The sequence below is a fragment of the Pelophylax lessonae genome, assembly GCF_965119305.1.
Source record: "Pelophylax lessonae genome assembly, chromosome: 2".
In the NCBI taxonomy this organism is placed as follows: domain Eukaryota; kingdom Metazoa; phylum Chordata; class Amphibia; order Anura; family Ranidae; genus Pelophylax; species Pelophylax lessonae.
In genome coordinates, this window is record NC_138769.1 from 560,832,109 (window position 1) to 560,847,618 (window position 15,510).

At 46.1% G+C, this 15,510-nt stretch overlaps 1 protein-coding gene across 2 annotated transcripts in view; it reads left to right on the forward strand.

Annotated features, from left to right (window-relative positions):
- Nucleotides 1–15,510, forward strand: part of ANKRD52 (ankyrin repeat domain 52) — a 223,126-nt gene that overhangs the window by 45,507 nt on the left and 162,109 nt on the right. For both annotated transcript variants that reach the window (XM_082245880.1, XM_082245879.1), the window contains one exon: nt 2,619–2,831. In XM_082245880.1, the coding sequence (XP_082102006.1) occupies nt 2,619–2,831 (213 nt within the window). The remainder of the gene's footprint in view (nt 1–2,618; nt 2,832–15,510) is intronic.

The window sequence follows — 15,510 nt, forward strand, 5'->3', positions numbered from 1 at the left end:
AAAACAAATTGGTTGAAAATGTTAAAAAATTTTGATTTTTACATTTTTTTTTGGGGAATTTCATATAAAAAAATGTGAAAAATATTGTTGTTTTTGCAAAATTTACGCTCTTTTTTTGTTTATAGCGCAAAAAGTAAAAAGCGCACAGGTGATCAAATACCACCAAAAGAAAGCTCTGTTTGTGGGAAAAAAAGGACGTCCAATTCGTTTAGGTACAGCATTGCACGACCGCGCAATTGTCTGTTAAAGTCACGCAGTGCCGAATCGCAAAATACCCCCTGGTCGTTTAGCAGGAAAATCCTCCGGGGCTTAAGTGGTTAAGAGCACTAATCTTTTAGATGAATAACAGGTAAAATTTTTAACTCATTTCGGACCGCCCACTGTATATATACGTCATTAGTTTGACGTTAAATACTTGTGGGTATGGCAGCGGCTAGCTGCCTTAACCCCAGTATTTTTACTTATTATTTATTATTTTTATACAGTGTGCGATCCTCTTTCACATATAACTGGTCCTGGTGGCGGATTCGCCACAGGATCACTTTTATAGGCAGCGGGAAAGGTGTCCCTCCTCCTGCCACTTCCTGGCCGTTACGGGAACTATCCGATCCCCCGGAACGATTGAAAGGAAGTCGAGTGAGGGCAAGATGCCCCCCCTATGACTCTGGCCTTGGAGGACCAGAGGGACATCTGACGTCCCTTCCCCTTAACGGCCTTTAAAGGGCCAAATGTAAAACTTTATTTTTTTTTTCCTCCTTTTTTTTTCTTCTTTTCAATGTAAATGTGAAATCTGAGGTCTTTTTGACCCCAGATCTCGCAATAAAGAGGACCTGTCATGCTTACTTCTATCACAAAGGGATGTTTACCTTCCTTGTAATAGGAATAAAAGTGCTCAAAAAATAAAGGGACGGTAAAAATAAGATTAAAAAGTAAAATAAGAAAAAAGCAAAAAATAAATGTAAATGAGCTCACGCGCAGAAGTGGACGCATATGTGCAAGTCGCGCCTACATATGTAAACGGTGTTCAAACCACAAGTGAGGTATCGCCATGATCGTTGGAACGAGAGCAATAATTCTAGCACTAGACCTCCTTATGTAACTCTAAACAGGTAACCTGTAAAGATTTTTAAACCTCGCCTATAGAGATTTTTTAGTACCGTAGTTTGTTGTTGTTCAACGAGCATGCACAATTTTGATGCATGACATGTTGGGTATATATTTTGTTCTCTAAGGTCTCTGCTAAAAAAAATTATATAATGTTTAGGGGGTTTTAAGTAATTTTCTAGCAAAACGATACTAATTTTAAACTTGTAAACAAGTGTCAGAAAATGGTCTGGTCCTTAAATAGTTAATTAAATATTACACCGTACCGGAAAGTTCAGAAAACCTAGTTTGTAAAGCTTGTACTTTACAATTACCTACAGATTTACATACCACTTTAGGCAGAGCTTAAAAATACATTTAATGCTGCAGTTTAAAGAGGAAGTAAACCCTCCTCTACAACTTGTACCTATAGGTAAGCCTATGATGAGGCTTACCTATAGGTACTGTAAATATCTCCTAAACATGTACCGTTTAGTAGACATTTACCTTATATGCCGCCAGTGACGTCACTGGCGCATGCGCTCTGAAGGAACGGCCGATCGTGCCGTTCCTTCAGAGCCCCGTGCCGTGACTGTCGGCTCCCGCGCGCGTGCGCAGGAGTGACGTCACCGCGGCTCCGGCCAATCAGATGGCCGGATGCCGCGATCCCGGAAGATGGGCGACTGGACATGTCGCCCGTCATAGAGGTGAGTGAGTGGCACGGCGGGGGCTCGTTCTAAGGTAAGTATTGCATAATGAGCTAGCATGCAATGCATACTAGCTCATTATGTCTTTCTCTTGCAGGGTGTAAAAAAAAAAAAAAAAAAAAAGTTTACAACCTCTTTTAGTGTGATTTTTTTTTTTTTTTTTTTTTTTTTTTTTATTGCATGGTTATGTTGCTCCAGCTTGGACCTATGTACATATGCATATCTCATAAGTGATTAAGCCCTGTGTAAGCTGCAAGTCGCCAGTAATCACCACTACTACATTCGTAGCAGCGGTCTTCTGGGTCCAGTGCTGTGCGGGTGCCTATCTGCATAGTAGCCACAGGGGATTGCTCACTCTGCACTGTCGCCTTTTAGAGAGCCAGAAGGGAGATGGACATAAAGTAGAACTTCCCTCTTTAGGTGACGTTCCATTTTAAGCCTAGTCTACTTAATCAATAAACCCGGTCATACCTGTGAGCCTTTTGGGCTCCTCCTGGAAGCTTGGCTTAAAAAAAAACTCCCAGTTGACAATCCCTATGCCCTATCTTGTTAGAATGCAAAAACAGTTTGTTTTTCACTCCTTGGAGTGAACGTCGAAACCTTTTGGGGCAGTTTACCAGGGAAGCCTGAATGGCCTGTAGGTATGACAATAACATGATGGCTTTACAAATCTGTACAGTTTAATACAAACTGGACCTAATTGGCTGCATAGGCTATTTTCTATAGAAGTTGAACTTGGCCTCGTAAAAATAGAAAAGGTAATAAAATACTAATTAAGTATGATTTTAAATGTATTTATATTACGTTAACAAACTGTTTTTTCTTTAGATTGATGAGCCCAATTGCTATGGAAACACTGCCCTACACATTGCCTGTTACATGGGTCAGGATGCTGTGGCCAATGAACTAGTCAACTATGGCTCCAATGTCAACCAGCCCAATGAGAAAGGTTTTACCCCTTTGCATTTTGCTGCTGTTTCCACAAATGGGGCTCTGTGTCTGGAGCTGCTAGTAAACAATGGAGCTGATGTCAATTATCAGGTTGGTTTTGCTTTTATTTATTTTTTTCTGATCCCACCCCCCTATAGATTAGTGGTTTTACCTATCTGAGTATCAGTTTTAGTTTATACTGTACAAAGAAAGTTCCATGTGTATGTGTTAGCATCCAGTACGCAATCATTTCCACATTAAAGCCAACCGAACTTGGGCATCTCCTAAAATTAGAATGTCATCAAAAAGTTAATTTATTTCAGTAATTCAATTCAAAAAGTAAAACTCATATATTTTATATAGATGTGTTACACATAGTGATATGTTTGAAGCATTTCTTTGAATTTTGATGATTATGGCTTACAGCTAATGAAAACCTAAAATTGAGTATCTCAGAAAATTAGAATATTACTGTAGCACTGCCCCCTAGAGGACTGCTGGATATAATGCTTTCTGGATTTCCCTGGGTTACCCGTAGCAACTGGTTGCAGAAACGTATCACTTAAGTTCTTGGCTCAGTCAATAATCACTCCAGGGGATGTTGTTTTATAGTTTTATTGAGAACTTGGATAGGAGAAGGGATGAGTGGGATACTCAACTAATAACTATTCATAGTATTGAGGACAACTGGCTTTAAGATGTGGCAAGGCCGCTGCTTCACTCTGCCACTGAAGTGAAGATATTTTAAGTGTTCCTGCTTGCAATTCTCTTCAGGATTCTAAACTTGGCCACCCCTTTTCTCTCTCACTGTGTGTGCTGACACCCGTCCATTGACTCTATCCTCTGGAGTGGTCCCCTTCCTGGGCAGACCCCCGGGCAAGTCCCTCTGTACTCACGAACACGGTTTTTCCAGAGTTACTGCTGCCTCCAACTCCACCAGTCAGCTTTCCTGGACCTCTGGATTCAGCTCCTTCCAGGACCTGGCTTCCTGCCCAAAGACCCCCCTGCCTCATGTGCTCCTGGCTTTAATACCCTATCCCATAATGCACCACTATGTGCCAAACCCATGGGACGGTATCAAAGCCTGTGTGTCATTGGCTGGGTTTCCTCTATTGTCCAATGTTCCTTTTCATTGGATACAGTGGGGATACTCCCTCAGCCCATATGAATCGCACATGGAACACATAGAACAGGCCTATCTAATAGATCCAGCTCCCTGATAAGCAGAGAGCTCCTATGCTTTACCTACTGTTTTCCTGTTAAGCAGAGAAAGCTAAAAACTATCCCTACTATCTAGCACCTGACTAGGAGGGTGCTACATTACATAGGTCCATATGATGAAGGGAAAAGTCCACAATAAATAAGTGTCCACTCCACAAAGAGGTGTAAGAAACTGTAAACCAAAAGAACCGCCACCGAGCCCAGAAATCACACTGCCTCTTACTAGATAGCCGGGACCTCTTTTCGGTGGGGAAACACACAGATGCGGACCATATGCGGAGGAATCGCTCAATGCTGTCCTGACTACCACAATGTAAGCATTTTGTAAATTGGTGTGTGCAATAAAACCACTTAGACATATTACGCTATGAGGTTTGCCCTTTTTTTGTCTTTACCTGAGCCATCCAGTTCTGGAGGGGAATTTTACTTGTCACCCTATAAAATTGGAGGAGTTGTATGATCACCGATCTGACTGCTTTCCATGACCTTTGTAATGAAGGTCCCAGCTATCCGGTAAGAGGCAGTGTGATTTCTGGGCTCAGTGGTGGTTCTTTTGGTTTACAATTTCTTACACCTCTTTGTGGAGTGGACACCTATTTATTGTGGACTTTTCCTTCATCATTTGGACTTGTGCATCTGCCACCTATTAATTAGATTAGAGCTACACCCTTAATGTTTGCCTATTGTTGATCTACTCCTCGATTCAAGATCTGTGTCAGCTGCTTTTCGCTCTTGATTATATTATTGTGTTTTAGATCATTTTTAGCGCAGCAATACCCTTGTATATTGCATAGGACCAATTAAAAAAAAAAAAAAAACATTAATACAGAAAATCAGAAATGGCTTACTGAAAAGTATATCCATGTACAGTATCGTATGCACTCAATACTTAGTCTGGGCTCCTTATGCATGAATTACTGCATCAATGCTGCGTGGCATGGGGGTGATCAGCCTATGACACTGCTGAGGTGTTATGGAAGCCCAGGTTGCTTTGATGGTGGTTTTGAGCTTGCCTGCATTATGGGGTCTCGTGTCTCTCATCTTCCTCTTGACAATACCCCACAGATTCTCTGAGGTTTAGGTCAGGCGAGTTTGCTGGCCAGTCAAACACAGGGATACTTGACTGTGGAAACTTCACACTGGACCTCATGCAACTTGAATTCTGTGCTTCTCCACTCTTCCTCCAGACTCTGGGACCTTGATTCCCAAATAAAATGCAACATTTTCCACAGTCCATGATGATTTGGGGAGCCATGTCATCTGCTGGTGTTGCTCCACAGTGTTTTATCAAGTCCAAAGTCAGCGCAACCCTCTACCAGGAAATTTTAGAGCACTTCATGCTTCCCTCAGTTGACCAGCTTTATGGAGATGCTGATTTTCATTTTCCAGCATGATTTGATACCTGCCCACACTACCAAAAGAACCAATACCTGGTTTAATAATCATGGTATCACTGTGTGCTTGATTGACCAACAAACTCGCCTGACTTAAATCCCATAGAGAATCTGTGGGGTATTGTCAAGAGGAAGATGAGACACAAGACCCAACAATGCACATGAGCTGAAAGCCACTATCAAAGCAACCTGGGCTTCTATAACACCTCAGCACTGCCAAAGGCTGATTACCTCCATGATGTGCCGCATTGATGCAGTAATTTATGCAAACGGAGTCCTGACCTGAGTATTGAATGCATACTATACTGTACATGGACATACTTTCCAGCAAGCCAACATTTCTGTATTAAAAATGTAAATTCCCTTTTCTCTGTCACTCATTCATAGACGCAGGACTCATATCTTTTTTTTAATATTTAAAATTTTAATTGCATATAATTTTACAAAACATTTCTCAGTATAAAGACAGTTGAGAGAGACACATTTTCCAAGTATAAGTATACTCTAGGAAATAAGCAACAGTTATTACTTATAAACTTTATATTACTTTATCCCCTAACTACCTCTATCCCCCCCCCCTCTCCCTCCCCTCTAGTCCCATCCCTTCTCTACCCATCTTGCCTTCTTCCTCCTGTTTCCCCGGCCATAACAATGTTTATGCATTAATTTCGGTATACTTCGGTGATTTTTTTAAGGACTCATATCTTGATATCCGTAGGGTTATACTGCCCCTTCAGGAGTAGGACACTAGGCAGAAAAAAAAGTTCTGGCTATGCCTATGGGCAGTCCCAGGGGGTATACCCTCTTCACTTCCTGCTATAGGATCTCAGTTTGTTTCTGCCTAGTCAAGAGTAAGGACCTAAGTTCCTTGCTGGGATCTCTGGTCCTGGCAAGCTTTTTTAGATATTCCTTTTTTTAGCTAGTTTTTTTTTCTCCGGATTGTTGCTGTGAGATCTACAAGCAATTATGCTGGATCTGGGCGACGGGCTGGATGTTGAGATCCAGTGGTCAACCCAGCCGGCCTACGAGCGCGTGCAGGCCCTAGCTCCGCGCTGGGTTGGCCGCGACATAATCCCACTGGACGGGGACTGGCCCGCGAGTTAAACATTTCGCCTGGTCGCATACGACCGGTCTTCGTCAGAGTCACAGCGTTCCTATTGGCTGACATCCCCCCCCACTACGGCGGTGAGGGGTTTCTGTCAGGAGCTGGTGCCCGCCTGTTCCGGTATGGTGAGTAAATGTTCCCCCTTTTCCTCATGTCGGGTTCTGGGGTGGACGCGGGCCCCTCCCTGGGACGGTCGGACCCCCAATTTTCCGGGTTTCCCTCTGTTCCACTGTGCACCCCCCACCTATGGTGCTTCCCTACCTCCCCCCCCTTCCCCCCTCCTGGGGGGTCTCTGTCGCTACTGGGGATATGTGGGGAGACTGGATCTGCATGCAGGTTGCTGAGGGGGCGGGGGGGCCCGCCGGTGCAGATGGCTGTTGTGCAGGGAGGGTTCCTACCTGACTCCCCAGGGCCCACCTGCCGGTCGATCATCTGTCAGTCAGGAGGGGGGTCCCCCCGGGGGCCTCCTTTACCGCCACAGTCGCGCGGGGCCACCATTTTCTTGTAGCCTCCGTGTGCTTCACATGGTGGCCATTTTGGTACACCCAGCTCGTTTTTTCTCGGAGCGGGGCTTCTGTGGGAGTTCCTGGAGGCGTGTGAGGGGGTGGAGCCCCTCCCTAGACCCAGGCACATCACTCTACAGGCCTTCCCTTTGTGAGGACAAGCGCTGCCGAGAGTGATCCTGGGATTTCTGGTGCATCTTCCTGTGGGTGGTGAGACTTTGGGGGTCTTTCTCTCCCTCTCTGCGGGGTTTTCTAGGCACGCTGCCTGGCCACTGGGGGGCGCTGTAGCGCTGGGAGAATTTTTTTTTTTTTTTTTTTTTATTAAAAAAAAATAATAAAATTTCCCGTTGTCAAATTTTGCTAAGGGGTTCCTTTGGTGTCCCATAGACCCTGCTGATCATGTGTTTCCACCTGATCCCCTCGTGGTGGCTGCAGGGCCCTCCAGTTCCCAGCTCACTATTGATGCACTTTCGGTGGTCCTGGAGTCATTTGTGTCCCGGGTGGGGGTGACCTTTTAGGGGCACAGTGCTAAACGACGACCTCCGCCTACCCCTGCCTCGTCTGCTGCCTCAGATTCGGAATCTGAACCAGTCGCTGCTGGCGCAGGTCTCCCCCCTGGAGCTGTTGTCTTGCGCCAGTCTCCTTTGATGGTGAGGGTGACCTTTCTGCCTCCGCTGTCGCGCAAGATAAGGCGCTGGTGGATGCGCTGATTGTGTCTGTCCAGGATACCCTAAAGCTGGGGGACGCAGATGCGACGGTTAAGCAGGTTGCCGTTTGCACTCGCAAGCCCTCCAGGGTGACAAAGGTTTTTCCTTTTCCCGCATGCCTAACGTGGATTGCTCGGCGATATTCATTTGAGGAGTCCCTCATTAAAAGAGTGGACGGTGCCGCTTACCCTCCTTTTGGGGGATCTAGTTGATCGTAGGGCATAGACTGTATCTCGCATGGTCTGCCTTCAGGTTCCTACGCTGTGACCTGGAGAGGAGAAACCTTCCCCCTGCCATGTCAGAGTTACTGGACCAGATGGTGCAGGGGCTGCGATTTGTTTGCGACGCCACACTGGATACTGCTCCAATGCTGGGGCGTTTGTCATTTCGACGGTGATCCTCCGGCGCATGCTGTGGCTGTAGTGCTGGTCGGTGGATCAGGCTTCTAACACAGCCTTGACTGGTCCCCCCTTTTTAGGGGGATCACCTGTTTGGTGTTACCTTGGTTGATATCATCAAAGGTCTCGCTGGGGGCAAGAGCACCTTTCTCCCACAGGCTACCAAGGGGTAAGGATCAAGAAGGTTTAAAACCTGGTAGAGAAAATGGATTCTCCTCCTTGCAGCCACTGCAGTCAAGGAGTTATTTGACAGTGCCTAGCGGTCTAGTTTGGACCGGGAACCCTAAGCAACCACTTAAAGTGAAATCCAAAAAATAGAAAATTAGATGGTATAGGCCAATCTCAGAAAGGTTGCATAAGAATGGGCTCACAAAGGATAACTGTGCAAAACTCAATTTTATTGGTGATGATTATTTATAAATATCACTGAAATCCACACCAACATAGTGTGTTAATTGCAGATGTAACTTGGTGACCCTGAAGACCCTGGTGGGTGTCAGGATGGTGTAAGACGGCTCTACACACGCCACTGCTCCACCCTCTCCAAACGTCCAGTAAGGCCCAATTTTCAGATGTGGGGAGTGATCAGTCACTCAAGAGACTTGATGTTACTCCTACCTTCTCTGAAAGATAGGTGCCTGGCATGCCAACTAAGTATGAATTCAGGATGTCATTCCGAATCAAAATAGAAATTCCTTAATTCAAAAGCTGTATGCTGTATGGCATATCTGCTGTGTGGCCTCGATTCATAAATGCCTAGAGCGGTGCTAAGCTAGTAGTCCAGTGCCATAAACCATGAGATGTATCATATAACATGAAATAGCTGTTTGGTTTTGATAGTATATCCAGAGAACATAAAGTTCATTCTAAATTGGTGGAAATTAAACTGTCCACTCCACCATTGGTAATCTCGCACAAAGTTCAAAGTGTGGAATGTGGTATGCTCAGGCAGCTGGATAGAGATGTCACATACATTGGAGGATATCTTGACCTCGGGTATACACAGTGGGTGACTGGGAGATAGAGCAGTTGCAGACTAAATGTCAGATGGTAAGGGTACAAGGGGCACATATATCCGGGCTATCTGAGTGGTCCGTAACTAGAGGCTTTCCATATCAAGGATAAGTAGATCGCCAGTAAGTTCATCACTTTATTCCGGCAATCAGGTAATGTCCTACTGGGAAGTAAGTAAAGCGTCTTACCAGTTTTCCTCCTTGGTGCCTCCACAGATCCAAACTTTCCAGTGGACAGCAGTCCATGTACAGCTCCGATAGTCAAACACAGATATGGACAATTGTGCTCACCGCAGTACCGCTGGCTGCCTCCTCTGCTCTTGGTTAACTCCTGTTCCACGGAGAGAGTTGTTTGCTCCCGCTTAGTCGCTGCACCGCACTCGGGTCCGGAACCCGGAAGTGTATCCTCTGTTGTGACGTAGTCGCAACAGCTACCGTGTCTGGCTTGGTCCACAAAGCGATGGGCGAAAGGACATGGGTGGGACGTTGGCGTGTGACGTCAACGCATTTCGCGTGCGTGACGCACGCTTCCTCAGGACGTCATGACGTTGACTGGTCCTTGTTTAAATACCCGTGCTCTTCAATTAATTATACTTCGGATTGCAAACACCAGTGGAGGTTAAGTCTGAGGCCATCTGGTGATACTTTAAGATATTGCCAGTCATGTTTGTTGAATATTCTAATGTCATAAAGTTACCATGCATCTAATAAACAATTGTCTAAAACAGCAAGCATTTGCCTAAAATTTAAGGAAGAATGCAGGTACATTATTAACCTTGATGTAGACATAAAGACATCTGTTTCTTACTGGGCGTAATTTTCATCAGCTAACTCATACTGATACAATTTGGAATATTTGGCCAAGTCGGGCAGGGATTATTGCATACGTAAGGCAACATACAGTTTGCCCACTCCATAATTGATGTGGACAAACATGGGGCTACAGTTAAAGGAGACCTTGAGGGTTTTGAACAAGTGCGGGGACACATTAATTTTTGAATAGAGACCTTTAGAGAAAAATCCTATACTTTTGTTTTTTGTTATTGTAGTCCTATAGAGGAAGAAATTTTTTAACATGCAGCCTAGAACCCTGAGGTTACACAGATTAATTTTACTGCGTAATCGATAGTTGTTGTTTTTAACACTTAGTTTTGGCACATATGTTATTTCTATAGAATCTCAACAAGAGAGAAATAAAGGTACATAGACATAACATTAAGAACGATAACGTTATAATTATCTATATGTGTCGTATCCCTTACCTTTTCTAAATAATCTTAATGAAGCCTTGAAAACTTGGTTATGGATCCAGAAAGATTTTTAGACTCAGTTATGGATCCAGAAAGATTTTTAGACTTTTTTAGATTTTTTTTTAGATTTTTAGTTCATTGAGTCCAAGTGGTGTCAAAGTACATAATCTAAAAATCCACGCTTTTTCTTCGCGTAGAAGCACTTTATCATAGTCTCCTCTACGGGGAGAGATGTTGAGGGCCCAAAAGCCTTTGACCTTAAGTCCTTTTGGATTACCGTTATGTTTTTCAACGAAGTGTTGCGCTAAGGGGGTCTCCTCTTTTAGCCGGATGCTCTTAATATGTTCCCCTATCCTGGTACGTAATTACCTTTTTGTTTTGCCTACATATAGTTTATTGCATGGACATTTAATTTGATATAGTAGGCGCGAGGTGCCACAGTTGATGAAGGAGGTTATATTGAACATCTTAGTGCCTGTAGAGTCAGCAAAGGAAGTTGTTTTTTCCACGAATTTGCATATATTGCAGTGTCCACAAGGAAACATCCCCTTGAGTTTCGGTAGATCTGTCAACCAGTTTCTTTGGGACTTCTTTTTGGTGAACTCGGAGTGAGTGAGCTGATCCCCTAGGTTTTTTGCCCTTTTTGCAACCATCAAAGGCTTGGGGCCTACAATTCCCTGTAGTCGGTCTGTTTTCTGTAGGATATGCCAGTGGCGCTCAAGTATTTTTTGGATCTCTTGCCACTAATTACCATACCTCGTGATTAATCTTGTGGGGGCTGGGATACCTTTACCTGTACTGGGTATGGGTGTTAGAAGTTGATCCCTAGTTTTTTGCCCTGCTCTACGTTTTGCTCTCCGAAGGGTACGATGGGAGTACCCCCGTTCCCGGAATCTAAGGTACAGTTTTTTTGGCTTCTTTGAGATATTCACTGTACTTAGAGCATTTTCGCTTTAGCCTAATAAACTGCCCTACTGGTATCCCCTTCTTAAGGGGGTCCGGATGTGAACTATCTGCCCTCAGAAGCGTATTTGCAGCCGTTTTCTTTCTAAAAGTAGCGGTTACTAGGCTACCCCCTTCCAGGCAGATGTTAAGGTCCAGAAAGGAGATCTGTTTTGAATCCATTTTGTAGGTGAGGTGAATGTTACGACTGTTGTTATTGAGTTCGCCCATGAACTCATGGAGTTGGGACAGCGTGCCACTCCATACCAGGAACACGTCATCTATGTACATCAGCCAGGTCAAAGCATGGCTGAGGTACATAGATGAGGTGTACACCGTCTCTTCCTCCCAGAAACCAAGACGAAGGCAGGCATACGATGGGGCCCAAGGTGCCCCCATCGCTGTGCCTCTTACCTGCTGAAAATATTGTCCTAAAAATTGGAAAAAGTTATTTGACAATGCTTTTGAATTAAGGAATTTCTATTTTGATTCGTAATGACATCCTGAATTCATACTTTTTTGGCAAGCCAGGCACCGATCTTTCAGAGAAGGTAGGAGTGACATCAAGTCTCTTGAGTGACTGATCACTCCCCACATCTGAAAATTGGGCCTTACTGGACGTTTGGAGAGGGTGGAGCAGGGGCGTGTGTAGAGCCGTCTTAACACCATCCTGACACCCACCAGGGTCTTAAGGGTCACCAAGTTACATCTGCAATTAACACACTATGTTGGTGTGTATTTCAGTGATTTTTTTTTAAGGACCCTTGTCGCAGACGGGGACCCTCCATTTCAGCTCACAAGCTGTTTTTTCGTTCCTCTGGAGCGGTCAACAAGGCTAAGCCCTTCCGGGCCTCACGAGGTCATGCGATCGGGGTACAAGACCGAGTTTCGATCGGTTCAGCCCGTGAGGTTATTCTCTTCCATTGTGAGGTTGTCCCCGGATTGCCTATGGGCTCTGTTGCGGGCTGTACAGGACTGGGTACAATTAGAGAACGTTTTTTCTGGGTTTTTACTCGCATCTGTTTGCGGTGCCCAGAAATGGTGGCCTCCCTGCATCGGGGGACCTTTTGGCCTCTATTGACATCAAATGTGCCTACCTCACATTTCCCTTTTGAGCAGGACACCAACGTTTTCTGCGCTCTGCAGTGGGAGAGGACCATTATCTGTTTGTGGTGTTACCCTTTGGTCTCGCCTTTGCTCCCCGGGTCTTCTCAAGGTTTGGGCTCCGGTTCTGGCACTGTTGCGGCAACGGGGGATATCGGTCCTGGGCTACCTCCAGAAAATCCAAACAGTGACTCGGCTGTTGCTGTCCACCAAATGATCGTCCCTTCGGACCTGCTGGAGCGTTCTGGGACTGATGGTGGCGTCTTTTGAGGCGGTGGCTTTTGCTCAGTTTCATACGAGGACCCTCCAAAGGGAGATCTTCTCAAATGGAACGGGAATACCGATTCTCTGGACAATCTGTTCCTTTCTGAGTGAGCGGACCAGGGGGTCCCTGCTATGGTGGCTTCGGTTTCCATTGCTCAGTCGAGAGAAATCCTTTCTTCCGATCTATTGGACGATTGTCACCACGGATGCCAGTCTATCCGGGTGGGGAGGGGTTCTCGGCAGGTTTTCTGCTCAGGGAATCAGGTCCCTGGAAGCATCCAGGTTGCCGATAACTGTATTGGAACTGAGAGCGATCAGGCTTTGCCTGGTTCACTGGACCGAACATCTTCGGGGCTGTCCAGTGCAGGTTCAGTCAGACAATGCCACGGCCGTGGCTTATGTCTCTCACCATGGAGGCACCAAGAGTGTCCTTGCGGCCTTGGAAGTGGCCGGCATCCTCGTTGGGCAGAATGCTTGTTCCAGCTCTTTATGCTGTTCACATTCCAGGCGTGGAAAATTGGCAGGCGGATTTTCTCTCAGCCGACAGACCTTCGATCAGGGGGGGTGGTCTCTTCGTCCAGAGGTGTTTCACCTGTTGTGCCTTTGTTGGGGCACCCCGGATGTGGATCTGTTGGCGTCCCGGCGCAATAGGAGGGTGTAGGGGTTTGTAGCCCGCTCCCGAGATCCTCTGGCAGACGCCACAGACGCGCTGGTGGCCCCGTGGGGGCGGTATCAGTTGCTGTAGGCCTTTCCTCTTAAGTTGCGGCTGAGGCGGCTTCGCAGGATAGAGGTGGAAGGAATTCCGGTCATTCATGTGGCCCTGGACTGGCCTCGTCTCGTCGCGCCTAGTACACCGCTTTGGTCAGGCTGGTCGCAGACACTCCTTGGAGGCTTCCTCTCAGGGAGAATCTGCTGTCTCAGGGGCCGATCTTTTATCCTGCTTTACGGTCGCTGGCTTGGCTGTTGAGAGCCAGGTGCTGAAGCACAGGCGATTGTCTGCTTCAGGTATGCCTACTCTGCTTAAAGTGAGGAAAGCGACTTCTAGAATGATCTCTCATCGTGCATTGAAGTATTGTATTGCGTGGTGCGAGTACCTCGGAGTTCCTCCACATTCTTACTCGGTGGCTCGGGTCTTGGCCTTCCTTCAATGGGGGGGGGGGTTGAGCGGAAGCTGGCTTTTGAGTACGATCAAGGGTCAGGCCTCAGCCTTCGCTATTTTCTCCCAGAGGCTACTGGCCACACATTCCCTGGTGCACACTTTCATCCAGGGGGTGCGGCACCTGGTTTCTCCGGTGCACTCTTTCTTATCGCCCTGGGACCTTAATTTGGTGCTGTCGGTTCTCCAGAAACCTCCCTTTGAAATGTACTAGGGAGATTCCCCTGCTTACCTTATCCCAGACGGTGGCCTTTTTGGTGGCTGTTACTTCTGCACGCAGGGTGTCGGAGCTGGCTGCGTTGTCCTTTTTGTTCCCCCTATCTGGTGGTTCATGGGGCTTAAGTGGTTCTTTGTCCGGATCCGTCCTTCTTTCCTAAGGTGGTCTCTGTTTTTACTTAAATGAGGATTTTGTGTTGACTTTCCTTTGTCCTCAGCCCAGCCATCCTAAGGAATTTTCACACCTTGGATGTGGTTCGGGCATTCAGGGTGTACCTGGCCACTGCTGACTCTTTTTCGCAGTCGCATTCGCTCTAAATGATCGCGGATGGCCCTAGGTAGGGGTTGGCGACTTTCTCCGGGTGGATCAGGCAGACGGTGCAGGCTTGTTCGATTAAGGGTCAGGTTCCTCCTTTCCCTGTTAAGGCGCACTCTACTCGGGCTCTTCTGCTGCTTCCTGGGTTTTCTGCCATCAGGCTTCTGTGCTTCAGGTTTGCAAGGCGGCTACCTGGTCGTCTGTTCAGACCTTTACTACGGTTGTTGGGCTGGCATCTACGGATGCCTCTTTTGGCCACAAGGTTTTGCAGGCTGCTGTTTGAGAGGACCCTTGCTCTACCTTGGGGGTTCTGTTTTTTGTTTTCAGGTGGGTCTCATCTTTTTGTTTCTGATGAGTCTTGTGGTTCCTGGTTGGCTATGTTTTTGGCCTTATGGAATGTTTTCTTCTGCTATCCCACCCCTCAATTGTGGCACTGCTTTGGGACGTCCCTACAGATATCAAGATATGAGTCCTGCGTTTGTCAATGAGCGACCGTGAAAACTGGATTTTTGACTTACCGTAAAATCCTTTTCTCTTAAGCTCATTGACAGATGCAGTACCCGCCCCTCTATTTTGAGTTGGGTTGGTATGCTTTCTCTGACACTGCTTTGATACAAAACTGACATCCTGTAGCAGGAAGTGAGCGGGTATACCCCTGGGACTGGCCATAGGCGTAGCCATAACTTTTTCTGCCTAGAGTCCTACTCCTGTAGGGGGCAGTATAACCCTATGAGTCCTGCGTCTGTCAATGAGCTTAAGAGAAAAGGAATTTACGGTAAGTCAAAAATTCAGTTTTTTTTTTTTCCTTGGTCTTATGTAATTTTCTAATTTCTCTTCTGTTCATTGACATTCGTTTCATTTCTTCTTTAACCCTCGGGTTATGCTGCTTTCCTTAGGAGTAGGACACTAGACTGAAAATAATTGACTACGCCTATGGGTAGTCCTAGGGGGTATACTCCCACTTCCTGCTTTAGGACTTCCGTTTTTTTCTGCCTAGTCAGGAGTAAGGACCTAGTTCCTTGCTGGGATCTCCGGTCCTGGCATTTTTCCCTTTTTTAAACTGAATTTTTTTCTTTTTTCTGTTCCTGAGAGAACTACAGTCAACAGCTGGAGTTTCTACAATGAGGTGTAGATCAGCATTTGGCCCTGGGCACCATCAAGGGTCGGATTTCCGCCTTGGCAATCTTTTTCCAATGGCTGT